The sequence below is a fragment of the Chiloscyllium plagiosum genome, chromosome 42 (genome assembly GCF_004010195.1).
Source record: "Chiloscyllium plagiosum isolate BGI_BamShark_2017 chromosome 42, ASM401019v2, whole genome shotgun sequence".
NCBI lineage: Eukaryota > Metazoa > Chordata > Chondrichthyes > Orectolobiformes > Hemiscylliidae > Chiloscyllium > Chiloscyllium plagiosum.
This window is the reverse complement of record NC_057751.1, coordinates 11,179,319-11,195,049: the sequence shown is the minus strand read 5'-3', so window position 1 is coordinate 11,195,049 and position 15,731 is coordinate 11,179,319. Positions and strand designations below refer to the sequence as shown.

General features: G+C 51.0%; 1 protein-coding gene across 2 annotated transcripts in view; it reads left to right on the top strand.

Annotated features, from left to right (window-relative positions):
* The window catches only part of LOC122543124 (fibroblast growth factor receptor 1-like), a 141,544-nt gene that overhangs the window by 95,675 nt on the left and 30,138 nt on the right, over positions 1-15,731 (top strand). For both annotated transcript variants that reach the window (XM_043681460.1, XM_043681461.1), the window contains exons 5-7: positions 317-486; positions 2,756-2,879; positions 10,182-10,372. In XM_043681460.1, coding sequence (XP_043537395.1) covers positions 317-486; positions 2,756-2,879; positions 10,182-10,372 — 485 coding nt within the window. The remainder of the gene's footprint in view (positions 1-316; positions 487-2,755; positions 2,880-10,181; positions 10,373-15,731) is intronic.

Here is a 15,731-nt window from a genome sequence, read left to right as displayed (position 1 = left end):
GATGGTATTGAATGGGGGACTGGATTGCTCACTCCTGCTCCTGGTTGGTATGTTCCTACTATGAAGAGCTGCTTCACAGCAAATAACTGCAGAGCTAAAGCTCAGGAGTAAAACAGACAGTACCATAACCCCCCCACCAACACCTGCCACCAAGGTAAAAGATTGCAGGGGTTTTGGAACATTATGGTTGAACTGAGAATTGCAGCTTGTGTACAATTCCCCATCGCCAAGTTGGGACCTGTTTCCAGTCAGCAGCTTGACATGCCTGGCCCATGGTGCCTTGGGTTCCAATAACACGTCTCTTTGTTGTCCACAGGAGCACCGTACTGGTCACAGCCGGAAAAGATGGAGAAGCGACTTCACGCAGTGCCAGCCATGAAGACAGTGAAGTTCCGATGTCCCGCTGGTGGGAACCCCCTGCCAATCCTGTACTGGTTAAAGAATGGCAAAGACTTCAAACAAGACCACCGCATTGGTGGCTTCAAGGTGAGATCATTGGCCTGTAGCCCAGGAACCAGGATGATGCACCCTGAGTTGGGGTTGGGGGCAGGGGGTTAGCTTTCACAATGAGCCTGGGTAGCACTTCAGGGAAATGGTGTCTGGATCACCCACCTCACACCACTACCCCCCTCTGCCCTTTCCCACAAACCTGTCAATCTGAGCCTGAAATACACCCGGCCACTGGACGTTCACAGAGCCTGAGAATCTGTTTGGTTGATGGAAACTGGGCAGGGCGTGGCCAGAGTTGGAGAGGGGCAAGGCTGTGGGCATTTTCGATGCCTCTCATTCTTTCATGGAATGTGGGTGTCGCTGCCATGGCCAACGTGGGATTCCCATCCCTCATTACCCTTGAACAGGGGTCTCAATGCTGTGGGGATGGAGTTACGTGGAGCTGAGGCATAGTAAGGATGGCAGATTCCTCTCCATCCGGGACAGGACAGGACATTGACAGGATGGAGAGCTGGGCTGAGAAGTGGCAGATGGAGTTCAACCTGGAAAAATGTGAAGTGATTCACTTTGGAAGGTGGAATTTGAATGCAGAATACAGGGTTAAAGGCAGGATTCTTGGTAGTGTGGAGGAACAGAGGGATCTTGGGGTCCATGTCCATAGATCCCTCAAAGTTGCCACCCAAGTTGATAGGGTTGTTAAGAAGGTGTATGGTATGTTGGCTTTCATGAGCGGGGAATGAGTTTAAGAGCCGCGAAGTTAGAACACACTTGAAATATTGTGTTCAGTTCTGGTCGCCTCATGATGGGAAGGATGTGCAAGTTTTAGAGGGTGCTGAGGAGATTTACCAGGATGCTGCCTGGACTGGAGGGCATGTCTAATGACAAAAGGTTGAGGGAGCTAGGGCTTTTCTCATTGGAGCAAAGAAGGATGAGAGGTGCCTTAATAGAGGTGTACAAGATGATGAGAGGCATAGATAGAGTGGATAGCCAGAGACTTTCTCCCAGGGCAGAAATGGCTAACACAAGGGGGCACTATTTTAAGGTGATTGGAGGAAGGTTTTGGGGAGATGTCAGAGGTAGGTTCTTTACACCGAGTGTGGTGGGTGTGTGGAATGCACTGCCAACAGTGGTCGTAGAGTGAGATACATTAGGGACATTTAAATGACTCTTGGAAAGGTACATGGAAGATAGTACAATGAACGGTGTGCACGTTAGTCTGATCTTAGAGTAAGAGAAAAGGTCAGCACTATATGGAGGGCCGAAGGGCCTGTTCTGTGCTGTACTGTTCTTTAGGAACTGTATTCGGATGCCAGCAGCAGCTGCTTTGAAGAGCCCAGGACAGGGAAGTTTTTCGCCTGAGCCTCCAGTTAGTTAGTTAGTTTGTGCAGTGATATCTGGAGGGTCGTGGAGCTGGAGGAGATTCCAAAAACAGGGAGGGGATCCAACCTGTCGATCTAGGCAGCCAGGCTGTAACCTGAGATCCCGTAAGCTGAAAGGCCTGAGGATCCAGTAATGAAATCTCAAGTCCCAGTCCGGTGAAAGCAGGCAAGTGAGCTGTTGGAGACAGAGTCACTGCCAAGGAGTGTGCATCAGGTGTCAGTGCCTGCAGCACAGGCTCAGCTTCCTTCAAAAACGCTCCCTTTTGATGACATACTTTGCTTTGTTTCAGTCTAATAGAATGCATTCCCATCAACTTGGTGACTTAGTGCACGGCATTACGGTCTGGTGTTTGAACTCAACAAGAGTTTGCGAGCAGACATCAGTTGATTTTTGTTTTTCAAGTGACTTCAGAGAGATAATTAGAGCCGCAGCCCCTATTCTGGTTTCCCTCTCTCCCTCATTGGGAGTGACCAGCCCACCAGCACTTGTCTGCTGTGCTTCAGTGGGTAACCCTGTTCGATCTGGTTCAGAGGATTGGGCATTCACTTCCCAGTCCACGGTTTCAGCGTAGTTACCAGCACAGAGGTGCGTGCCGAGAAAGTGCTGTTTTTCTCATGCAGTGTCAGACCCTAATCCTAACCATGACCCGGCTGTGCCCGCTCCGAGATGTGTACAAGATCCCATGCAGCTTTTGTGAGGAGGAGTCGGTGTTGTGGCCAGTAGTTATCCCTGACCCAGACAGATGGCTTGGCTGTTCTGACCTGCTTTCTGGGAGTTGGCAGTGGGCAGACTGGCCATCATTGTGACAGGATTGCCTTCACAAGTAGATGATTGCTTGGACATACTTGGGGAGATCTGGTGGTCAGTGGAAACCTTTGTGGGTTCTCTGTTATTTTAATTGATGTTCTGTGCTCTTGTCCTAAAGATCCGATCGCAGCACTGGAGTCTGATCATGGAAGGAGTGGTTCCCTCAGACAAGGCCAATTATACCTGTGTGGTCACAAACAAATATGGCAGCATCAACCACACCTACCAACTGGATGTTGTCGGTAAGAGCCTTAGACTGTGGTTTATTGTGGGAAAACGATTATCCGTGTTCTCACAGAGTGACTGCACTATCTCCATCACAATCTGCCTTCCATCGCTTACAACAGCTGAGGTCCTGTGGAGTTTCTCAGACTATAAAGGGTGCACCAGACTGTGCCTTCTGCTGCACTTCTCCCAGGGTCAGTGAGAGGGCACTGTGGGTATCTCCCGGGGTCAGTGAGGGGGCACTGTGGGTATCTCCCGGGGTCAGTGAGGGGGCACTGTGGGTATCTCCCAGGGTCAGTGAGAGGGACACTGTGGGTATCTCCCAGGGTCAGTGAGAGGGCACTGGGGGTATCTCCCGGGGTCAGTGAGAGGGCACTGGGGGTATGTCCCGGGGTCAGTGCGGGGGCACTGTGGGTATCTCCCGGGGTCAGTAAGGAGGCACTGTGGGTATGTCCCGGGGTCAGTGAGGGGGCACTGTGGGTATGTCCCAGGGTCAATGAGGGGACACTGTTGGTATCTCCCATCTTTCCTCCTTTTCCCTCTCAGCCTCCCTGGGCCATGCCTCATTAAAACTGTTCAGGACCTCGCAGTGGTTACTCTGAGATTGCCAGCCACCTCTGGATCTTGGCCTGTCAGTGTTGATGTGGGGGACTGATTGTATTGTCTGGCTGTACTGACTGAGATACAGAGTACGGAGCTGTAATTCCAGCAATCCGGAATCATGGATTGATGAGGCAGTGACACTGGCCCATCCAGGGCCTGGGATCCAGTCAGCAAATGGAGCTGTCACAATGTGGGACTTGGCGGGGTCGGGACGAGAGCTACAGCACAGAGAGCCCCCCCTCCCCCCCCCACCCAGAGACAGCCAGTCAGTGTGATGTTCACATTGAGACAACTGGTAAAGGGAACAGGGGAGGGGTTGGAAGATGGGACACTGTGTCTCTCCCAACAGACAGGGCAGTGGGAAGCAGCCTGCTCTCCAGAGAAACAGTTGGGTTCGTCACCAAAAGGAGTCATTTTCAGGGGACTGGCGCTTTGTGGACAGGTCTTTGAATGGGCCAGCATGGATTAGACAGGCAGAATGGCCTCCTGCTGTGCTGTGTTGTGTGACTGTACGGCCTTGAGCATCATGCTGCTTGAGAGTTGTTAGCCCAGTGGAAAGAGTGAAGACTTACTCGGGGGAGGGATTGATGTGCTGAACGAGGCTGCAGCTTTGTCAGGGTCGGTGGGGGGGGTGGAGGGGGAAGGGCCTGAAGCTCTCCGGCTGCAGTATGCCGTGCCTCGATCAGGACTGAGTGGGGACTGAGCACCCTTCTCGAGTCCCGCACTTCCAAAGGGACTGAATGTGAACCTGCTGTTCAGTGTGACCAAGGAGCTGGGAACCCTATCCTTGATATCTTCCTTACAGTCTGACTTGGTTTGTTTTCGCCTTGAAATCTGCTCTTAAATCATGCCGCCAGCTGTGGGGTTTATTGGCTCGGTGTCAAGTTGCTGTCTCACTCTAGCTTTTACCTTTGTGATTACCCTGGTACTTGTTTTGCATCATCCCTCTCTCTCTCCCGTGCCATTTCCCTCACTGCCAGCTCAGTGCCAGTTGGTGACCCTGTTTTGCCAAACTGTTCTTCCATCTCATTTCAAAGCCAGTCAGCAGAGAGCAAGCGCTAATGAAGCATTGCAAACATTGACAGCTATAACAGAACCCACAGGGAGAGAGAGCTCACCCCTTGAGCTGACATTCAGTGCGAGTGCAACACTGGAAAGTACAGGCCTTTCAGAGAATTGCACTTGCCCAGTGCGGCTGTCAGATGATTTTTTTTTGTTTCTCAAGTGATTTCCGAGGGATAATCAGACGTTGTCCCTGTTGTGGTTTCCCCCTCTCCTTCTGTCGTTGCCCAAGCCCACTAACAAAGGCTCAGGGGCTACACAATACACAGTGAAATGTCTGCTCTCCCTGAGTCCCTCCTCAGAGCGTCGGGGCTGGAAGCTGAAGTCCCACATCAGAGCTGTCGCCACCAAATGCAGTGCTGTGCTGTCTGGAAAGGGCGATCCTGCTGATGAAACATGGAAGTGAGGATCCCAAACCCCTCTCCGAACAAAATACAGAAGGTCCTGTGGTAATGTGCTGAAGATGCCCCTCGTGTCTCAGCCACCATATCAATCAATATGAATATCAATATTGCTGTCAGGTGCCATGCAAATGCAGGTTTTATTCCCCCCCTCCTCTTGCTCTGTGTGATGAGAGCTGTGCAGTGGCCAGTGCTGAGAAGCAATGTTTGTACCTCTCTCTATCACCGCTGCTGCTGCTCCTCTTTCTGTAACACACAACTCTCCATGTCGGGCCTGGGGAGGAAAACCATTCTGCTCCCTCCCAACAAGAACCCACAAACAACAGCAATAAATTCTTCAGCTCCCGCTCAGAAACTGGCTATGTTTATAGAGGTAGACTCCCATTACTGCCCCTGTTCTAATTGGGCCCGACTTAGTATTGACCACTGGCTCACTTTCAGCGGAAGACAGGCTAGCTGTAATTTACTCCTGTTTGGGAATTCCGTCGCTTAGCAATTCCTTTGGAAAGCTTCTGTGTACTAATGCTGAAGCTGCCCTGATCGAATCAGGAAGGAAGTGGAGGTGTGACAGTGAGGAGAGCACGAGGATGTTGGGGTTGGGAACGGGTGGAAGCAGCCGAGTGCTCAGGAAGAGACCATGTGCTTCTTGTGTTTGCTTGGCCAGTCAGAAAAATTGCCCCCTGGTTTTCTGCCCACCTTGTTCTCCCATCTCCCAGTTCCATGCTGTCTTAGAATAACAGTGTAGTATTTGGGGGTGGCACGGTGGCTCAGTGGTTAGCACTGCTGCCTTATAGCACCAGCGACCCGGGTTCGATTCCAGCCTCGGGTGACTGTCTGTGTAGAATCTGCACATTCTCCCCGTGTCTGAGTGGGTTTCCTCCGAGTTGTATTATAGACCTCCTAATAGTAAGTGGGAAATTGAAAAACAACTTTGCAAGGAGATCTCAGTTATCTGTAAGAATAATAGGGTGGTTATGGTAAGGGATTTGAACGTTCCAGATTGTTAAGGGTTTAGATGGAGAGGAATTTCTTAAGTGTGTACAAGACAATTTTCTGATTCAGTACGTGGATGTACCTACTAGAGAAGGTGCAAAACTTAGCCTACTCTTGGGAAATAAGGCAGGGCAGGTGACTGAGGTGTCAGTGGGGGAGCACTTTGGGGCCAGCTCCCATAATTCTATTTGTTTTAAAATAGTGATGGAAAAGGATAGACCAGATCTAAAAGTTGAAGTTCTAAATTGGAGAAAGGCCAATTTTGACGGTATTAGGCAAGAACTTTCGAAAGCTAAGTAGGAGTATACTTAAGAGGGAAATCAGGAGGGCAAAACGGGGACATGAGATAGCTTTGGCAAATAGAATTAAGGAGAATCCAAAGGGTTTTTACAAATATATTAAGGACAAAAGGGTAACTAGGGAGTGAATAGGGCCCCTCAAAGATCAGCAAGGCGGCCTTTGTGTGGAGCCACAGAAAATGGGGGAGATACTAAATGAATATTTTGCATCAGTATTTACTGTGGAAAAGGATATGGAAGATATAGACTGTAGGGAAATAGATGGTGACATCTTGAAAAATGTCCAGATTACAGAGGAGGAAGTGCCGGATGTCTTGAAACGGTTAAAGGTGGATAAATCCCCAGGACCTGATCAGGAGTACCTGAGAATTCTATAGGAAGGTAGGGAAGTGATTGCTGGGCCCCTTGCTGAGATATTTGTATGTAGAAGGTCACCCCTCAGCCTCCAGCGCTTCAGGGAAAACAGCCTCAGCCGATTCAGCCTGTGTGTGTGTGAGAGAGAGAGTGAGAGAGACTCGGGCTGTTCAGAAACAAGTGAAGCAGGGGGCTTGGGCAGCAGCTGCTTTGCCCCCTGAGAGGGTCTCCCATCAGGCACAGCATTGAGTAGAGGAACTCTGGAAGACAAGGCCAGTGTGTTGGGGAGTGGGATTCTGAATGCTCTGTAGCAGTCTTAGCTCAATACAGGGTTGGGGGGCGTGAGGGGACAGTGGTCCCAGGAGTAGAGGAGTGGGAGTGGGGGTGGGGATGGTGTTCGATAACCTGGAATGTCTGGAATGTCAGACTGACGCTCGCTAACAGCTGAAGTGCCCTGCAGTCTGGTGCGAAACAGCCAGAAAAGGGGATATTATGTGGAGCTGCTCCTGGATTCCCAAGCTACCACCGCTGTATTTTCTTGTAAAGGACCTGAAGAGAGGGCAGGACCCAGTTAACACCGAGATTCTCTGGAACTTAGCTCTGGTTAAACTGTGCAGCAGCAAAACACAGTACTGCCTGCCTGCTCTGTCAAACTCCCTGTGTGCTGGCCCCATAGCAGCAGGGACAGGAAACTGTTGGAGCCTGTGAGGACCAGAAGGGAAAGGGATATGAGCCACTTCAAAAGCCAACCGGTGTAATTGAAGGCGGATGTCACAAGCACATACATTGCCGAGTACAGGAACACTCAGCTCTCGAGTATTTCCAATGGGACATGGGAGCCCTTCCGAGCAGAGCAGAGTCTGACTGGACGCTGGCAGAAACAGACCAGGGATCAGGTCAAACAAAACTGCTCAGTCCTTTCGCATCTTTGTACTGAGGGTCACAAATGAACCAGTCCCCAAAGCCCTCCTAATGTGGGCTGCCCTGGTAGCTGTCTCCGAAACATCCACAGATGTGGATTTGAGAAGCAGATTGTGAAATGGGAGCTGGTATTGAGAGGGCCTGCTTGTTCACACCCCATCTGTGGGCCTTAAACACAGCCTGGACTTGGGTCCACCTCAAACCAAGCTTCCCCGCCTTGATTTCTCTCTCAGCTTTTTTCCTTTTACTCACATGATGTCACTCCTTGACCCTCTGTATCTCGCTCTCACAGTTTCTCACACTTCCTCACCATGTATTCTCTCTCTCCTACTGTCTTGATGTTATGTAAGGGCCCGCTGTCCTATGCCTGTTGTCCTCTCTCTCCCTTTCTGTCCCAGTGTGTGACATTTGGATAAGTACATGAATGGGAAGGGTCAGGACCAGGCAGTGAGGAATTGTTAGTCCCTGATTATGTTTGGCATGGACTGATTGGAAGAAGCTCTGTTTCTGTGCTGTATGACTCTGACTCTCTCTCCCCCTCCCCCCCTTTTCAAAACTACTGCTGAGTTTGGTACTGGTCAGACACTCTGGTTAGGGAAGGAGTCACGCTTGGGTTGGGGAGGGGTTGGTAAACACAGAGAAACACCACAGCATCTGCTGAGAGAGAGTGAAACCGAGTTAACACATTGCAGCCTGCCGACATTTTGAACAAGAGACTATAATATAGAAAGCAGGGCAACCAATTTACACACAGCAAGCTGCCACAACCGGTACATGTTGGAGGAACCAGTCTGTGTGTGTTTGTGATGTGGAGTTTCAAATAAATGTTATCCAGGTCTCCCAGGATAATGACTCGATGCACCCTCCAATCATACCCTGTGAACTTTCATAGTGAACACAAGAGCAAGGAGGTAACACTGGTGCTGTAGATAATATTACAGCTTTAGTACTGTGAGGAGTTCTGGTCATCACACTCCAGAAAGTATGTTATTGGTCCAGAGAAGGTGCAGAGGATATAACCTGGGCTGGACTGGTTCAGCTTTGAAGAGAGATGGGAAAGGCTGGCATTGTTTTTCTCAGATCAGAGATACTTAGTGGGGACCTGACTGAGTTGTACAATGTTGTGAGGGGACCAGACAGAGAGAAACATTTTACCGAGTGGAGGGGTCAATAATTAGAGGGCTCGGTTTTAAGCTGAGACAGTTGTGAATAACTATAATTCATTGTCTGAAAAGGGTGGTAGAGGCAGGAACCCAAAAGACATTGAACAAGTATTTTGATGGTCCCTTGAAATGTTGTAGTGGGCAAACATACGGGGCCAGTGCTGGAAATTGGGATGAGAAGAAATGACCGGCCCAGATCCGAAAGGTGAAAAGCCTTTCTCTGGGGGTATCCAAATGAGTAGATGCACCGAGCCCCAGTTTCTGACGTGACCTGAAAGGGAGCTCCTGTGACAGAGCGGCACTCCATCAGGACGGCAGTGTGAGTGTTGGTCTAGGCTGTGGAGCTGACGTGTTTGAACTCCTGGGCTTCTGACCCGGAGATCAGGATGTTACCCTTGGAGCCTCAGCTGTTGTCACAGGAGAAGTTTGTTGCAGCTGGAGAACAGGATGGTAACCAGGCAGGATGTGTTGTTTGGAGACCCTGCTCAGATTGGGAGGGCATCTGCAAATAGTAGCATGTTTAAACTGTTTTTATTCCACGCTTGCTTGCACACTGAATCAGGACTTTGTTTGCTGCCTCTCAGTAAGGATGGGTTAAATGATCAGTGCAGTGTTCATTAACTAAAGAGTTATAGTGAATAATCATGCTTCAACCGAAACGTGGACAGAGAATTTCCAATTAATTAAAAAATAATCAAGACTGCAAAATGCGTTCATTTAGTCCTGAATAAATTCAGCACATGAAAACTTGACACTGGAATTAGTCTCGGTTGCAATAAACGAGAGAGATTTCTTTCAGATTGAATTTGTTTGAAAGTATGACTTGCTAACAGCATCGGGTAACTCGAGAATTGAATTGACGAATTTCCATACGTTGGTGGCTTTCTCGTATGTTTTCAAAACTGCTCCAAGTTAGTGCTGAGGAGCTGGGGAACAGATTGTCTGACCTTCCTCTGGTCAGATGGTGTTGGGTTTTGGAGTGTCTGTTTTGGGCACTGCCATTGTACCCTCTGCCTGTGAGAAAGGCACTTGTGTTGACTGCTGGCTTGAGATTTGAACCTCACTCCGTTCATCCCAGGAGATAGGCATGCAGCCTGGGACTGAGCTGCTTTCACCAGTGCACCCCAGGGACAGGAATCTTGGTTTCTCCCACTTGCCTTTCCAGTTTGGAGCAAACTGTTAATGCGTTCCCCTCCAAATCACCACCAAAAAGGCCTGAATGAACAAAATGTTAGTTCTGTACCAAACATGCCGTCTTGCACCTCCTCAATTCTCCTGAACTGTCTGAGTGTTGTGGGTTTGACCAACTCCAGCCTGTGTGTGTAGCTCAGATGAACCCAAATGCATGGGGTACCCAGCTTGCTCAGTGGCTCCTTGCTGCTAATGAAAGATGCCACGGAGGACCGAGAGATGGTCTCGCCCCATCTTACTCGAGGTCATTGAGTCCAAAGCTGAAAGTGTTTTGACGAGTAACTGCTGACTGAGCGGTGTTGTCATTTGCTTGGTGTTTTTGTCTCTTTCAGAACGCTCTCCCCACCGGCCAATTCTCCAGGCTGGCCTGCCCGCCAACAAGAGTGTGACTGTGGGCAGTGATGTGGAGTTTGTCTGCAAAGTGTACAGTGACCCGCAGCCGCACATCCAGTGGCTGAAACACGCTGAGGTGAATGGCAGCAGGCTAGGCCCCGATGGCTCACCCTATGTCTCCATCCTCAAGGTAAGTTAGCATTCTGTGCTCTTCAGCCTGACCCCAGTGTGGGAACAAGGTTTCCTCCCTGACCAGGAAGTGTGCCACCCTCAACATATCTTACTCAGCATTCCCTGCTGGCTCAGAGCTGGCCCCCGCACTCAGGACAGCCTGTTCCTGAGAAACCTGAAAGGAAGTTATTCCCGCTGTTCCCCTGCTGGAGCATTCTAAAGCTGCCAGCCTTACTCACTCAGGGATCGGGCCTCTCCCTCAGTCCCCTCCACTTCTCATGAGGTACAAGGAGGATTGAGCTCTGTCTGTAGGTCCTAACCATGGGGAAGAAGTGCTTGAGAATGTGGAGCTGTCAGTCCAGTCTGATGTCCTGGCTTGATGTTACCTTGGGCTGTGCCATATGCCATTGGGTGACCTGCTGTCACTTTGTACCCCACAGCACTTTAGCGATCATTGTCGACAAATACTGAATGGGGGTTGTCACTCCCTGTCTGCACCCTCGCTACTTCTTATCAGTAAAGATAATGGCCAGCCCTGTCTGGGTTGCCTTTTCTCCCAATTCCATTGGTTTCTCTTTGCTCCGTGAAGCTTGTGCCTGGAAGGACGTGTATCCCAATCCCCAGGCCTTCATGCTGCCAGGGTCAGTGCCTCAGACTGAAAGATTTAGGGACAGAGTTTTTGTTGTGGATTTGGAATATACGGTGGACTGTCACTTGATGTGATATCAGTGGCCATTTTGGGTGGGAGACAGCCGAGTCAAAGTGCAGAGTGAAGCTCTCCAGAGTAAAGCTCCTGCTGTTGTTAAACACTGTGCCCACCTGCCCATGGCCTGTTTGGAATGTAACCGTGTTCCTCTTGCCCCCTGCTGCCCTGCTCCCCAGCATCAGGCCAAGCGGCATCTGTCTTCAGTGGCTTGTCCCCAGTGTGCAGTGTGATGCCACCCACCCTGCTGGTAAACAGCAGTAGAGCTTGCCTTTTGCAAACAGAAACCAGTGCCCAATATACGAGAGGAGGAGCCTGTTAGGACTCCTAACAGGCAAACATACCCCTATCCCAATGACAGAGCAGATAGTGGCCATTTCACTGCTGGTTCAGGAACTTGATTTGTTAACGTGTCGGTGGTGGTGGGATCCAGGGGTCTTTATCCACTGAGGGTCCACAGGGGCCTCTTCTTTCCCCATGAAATCTCAGAGCCCAACAGAAACGTTGCCCAGCCAGAGTGCATGATCTGGCCGTGGGTGTGCCTGGGCTGTCCACATTGTAAAGAGGAGTGCTGAGTATTGACACTCTAAACATTCCCAGCTCTCTCTCCTGGATGTGTGTGGCCACAGGTCATCTCACCCAGCACTAGGGACTCACAAGCACACATACACACACACACTTTCCGATCTCTGAGCTGGAGTGCTGGGGCTGTCCCCTAGCAGCTTAACATTGCAATAAGCCTGATCTCAGGATGTGGGTGACTCTGCTGAGGCCAGTGTCCCCCATCCCTCCTGGCCCTGGGTCAGCCGTGTTGCTGTTCACTGCAGCCTCAAGTGGTGACTCAATAAGTGGCTGCTGAGGACGTGCAAGAGCTCCCCCACGTCGTGTGGGCAGTTGGGCACACAGCGGTTGTGGTCCCAGTGCCCAGGATTGTGGGACACTGCTGGGTTAACCAACTGAATTTACCCAGAATCCCACAGTGTACACACTGACGTGATCCGCCTCGACCCCATGAGAAATGATGAGAGAGGAGCCACTCTCCACCGCCCCCTGGTGACCCATCAGTGGAGGAAGCCCCATGGATGTGTATCAGTGAAACGCTGTTTGATGACAGGTCTGCCAATGTTGTCTGTTATTGGTTTATTCTAGCATTCTGGGATTAATAGCTCGGATGCGGAAGTGCTGACTCTGTACAATGTGACTGAAGCTGACAGCGGAGAGTATATTTGTAAAGTTTCCAATTATATTGGTGAGGCCAATCAGTCTGCGTGGCTCACAGTCAGCAGCCCACAGTTGGAAGGTAAAACCCAAAGCCAGAGAAAAGCTCCAAAGACAGGGCTGGGATTTCTGTAGATGGTGATGAATGAGATTCCATCCCCATTCTGGTGGTTTAAGCTTTTGGTCTCTCCCCCTTCTTCTGCTCTTCATGTGCAAATCCAAAGATGACCATGGAAAAATGCCCACAATGTCACTGAACGCTTCCATTGCCCAGTTCCTCCTTCATTCTGCTACGGTTCATGTTCTGCTTTGCTGGTGTCTGTCTGTCCTGTCTGTGAGGTGGTATCAGCCATTCAGGGTCTTGCACTTGTTACCCCATTGGTAGTCTTCCTGATGACTCCACAGGCACACCAACCTACGCTAACCCTCCATCCCTTTGCTTATCCAGAATCCGTTACCAGTTAGTGCCCGAAAAACATTTGAGGACTCAGCTTCAGTGTATTTTCAACAAGAGAGTTGCAAAGACTCCTGTCCTTCTGAGAGAGAAGAGTCCATCTCCTCCCTCTTTGAAGTGGGTGTGTTTAAACAGTGAGCTTTGGTTCAAGATTTGCTCACGGGAGGAGACATCCCCGGGGTCACGACCCCATCCTCAGCGTCAAATAGGTTTCCATCATGTCACCCTCTTCATTTCCAAACGCCCATCTGAAACCATTTGTCCTTCGACAATAACCCTGTCCATGCCAGATACTCACCAGATGAACCTTCTTTGGTATTGTGGAAGAACCTCATCCAGAACCTCATCACCTCAGGGGATCTCCCATCCACCGCCTCGACAATAACCCTGTCCATGCCAGATACTCACCAGATGAACCTTCTTTGGTATTGTGGAAGAACCTCATCCAGAACCTCATCACCTCAGGGGATCTCCCATCCACCGCCTCCAACCTCATAGTCCCACAACCCCGCACTGCCCGTTTCTACCTCCTGCCCAAAATCCACAAACCTGACTGCCCCGGCCAACGCATTGTCTCAGCCTGCTCCTGCCCCACCGAACTCATCTCCGCATACCTTGACACCGTCCTGTCCCCCTTAGTCCAAGAACTCCCCACCTACGTTCGGGACACCACACACACCCTCCACCTCCTCCATGATTTTCGCTTCCGTGGTCCCCAATGCCTTATCTTCACCATGGACATCCAGTCCCTGTACACCTCCATCCCCCATCACGAAGGACTCAAAGCACTCCGCTTCTTCCTTTCCCGCCGTACCACCCAGTACCCTTCCACCGACACCCTCCTTCAACTGACCGAACTGGTCCTCACCCTGAACAACTTCTCCTTCCAATCCTCCCACTTCCTCCAAACCAAAGGAGTAGCCATGGGCACCCGCATAGGCCGCAGCTATGCCTGCCTCTTTGTAGGGTATGTGGAACAATCCATCTTCCGCAACTACACTGGCCCCACCCCCCATCGTTTCCTCCGCTACATTGATGACTGTATCGGCCCTACCTCGTGCTCCCACGAGGAGGTTGAACAGCTCATCCACTACACTAACACCTTCCACCCCGACCTCAAATTCACCTGGACAGTCTCGGACTCCTCCCTCCCCTTCCTAGACCTTTCCATTTCTACCTTGGGTGACCGAATCAACACGGACATCTACTACAAACCAACCGACTCCCACAGCTACCTGGACTACACCTCCTCCCATCCTGCCCCCTGTAAAAACGCCATCCCATTCTCCCAATTCCTTCGTCTCCGCCGCATCTGCTCCCAGGAGGACCAGTTCAAAATACGTACAACACAGATGGCCTCCTTCTTCAAGGACCGCAATTTCCCCCCCGACATGGTCGACGGTGCCCTCCACCGCATCTCCTCCACTTCCCGCTCCTCCGCCCTTGAGCCCCGCCCCTCCAACCGCCACCAGGACAGAACCCCACTGGTCCTCACCTACCACCCCACCAATCTCCATGTACAGCGCATCATCCGCCGTCACTTCCGCCACCTCCAAACAGACCCCAGCACCAAGGATATATTTCCCTCCCCTCCCCTATCAGCTGTCCGTAGAGACCACTCCCTCCGCGACTCCCTTGTCAGATCCACACCCCCCACCGACCCAACCACCACTCCCGGCACCTTCCCTTGCAACCGCAGGAGGTGCAACACTTGCGCCCACACCTCCCCCCTCACTCCTCTCCAAGGCCCAAAAGGAAACTCCCATATCCGCCACAGATTCACCTGCACCTCCACCCACGGCCTATCACCCTCACCTTGACTTCCTTCCACCTATCGCATTTCCAACGCCCCTCCCCCAAGTCCCTCCTCCCTACCTTTTATCTTAGCCTGCTGGACACACTTACCTCATTCCTGAAGAAGGGCTTATGCCCGAAACGTCCATTCTCCTGCTCCTTGGATGCTGCCTGACCTACTGCGCTTTTCCAGCAACACATTTTCAGCTCTGCTTCTCCTGAGGCAACATCATCGTCATGGTCAGAGGTGTAGCCTTGCGCAGGCTGTTACTTCTTGGCTCACCTATTGGCTCTGTGTCTCAGAAAGCAAGGCCGACCCTTCCCCAAGGCACTGACGTGCTCCATTCAGAGTTTCTCCCAGTGACTCTGCAGCCTGCCCTCAAGTTGACAGATCAACTGAAATTGGACAAATCACCAGACCCTCAGCTGCTTCTGATTTGGGGGGGGGGGTCAGACCAACTGAGGTCCATTACAGTCCTGGGGGCGACAGGTCCGTCGACATTTTTGGCTGTAGTGCCTGGGTAGCGAACAGGACCCACCTGGGGGGGGGTGATGGGAGAATGTTAGTCTTGATGTGAAAGAGCAGGACAGGCTAGAGAGGTGGTGCAGATCCACTCTTCCTCTCACCTCGTAGGTGTGAGAAGTTTGAAAGTTTTTCTCAGTTTCCAGGGAAAATGTGGGGATCATTTTGTTGCAGGCAAGCAGTGAAGAGATTGCAGTGGCTTTGTCACAACCCTGGCAGGAAAGAGCTGGCTCAAGGGAGTGCGGCTGTCTTTCCCATCCACTCAGGGACTGACAGGAGTCAGCCATTTCACAATAGCTGGAACAGCCAGAGTCACACTCATTCCCAGAGATTGGCTTCCAGTCTCAGCAAACATAAAAAGAAACAGCCCGGGTGTTGGAAAGTAGTCACATCTATTTGGAGCTGCTTTTCACATTGAAGACGTGAATAATTCCGAGTTCCCACTTGTCCAAGGCTTTAGCAAACAGCTCAGTCCCCTCTGGTATCTTCTTCCTCTTGCTATTGTGCCTCAGTGCTTTACACTGCACTCCTCCTGAGGCTGTCTTCCACGCTGTCTCTCCCTCCCTGCTTTCCCTCCACGCTGCTGTACACTCCCGGCGTCTTCTGGACATTGTGGGTCCATTTTCTCCATGAGGCCCATCGCTCGCATGTGGAGATGGGTGCGATGAAACAACATGGTGGCGGGT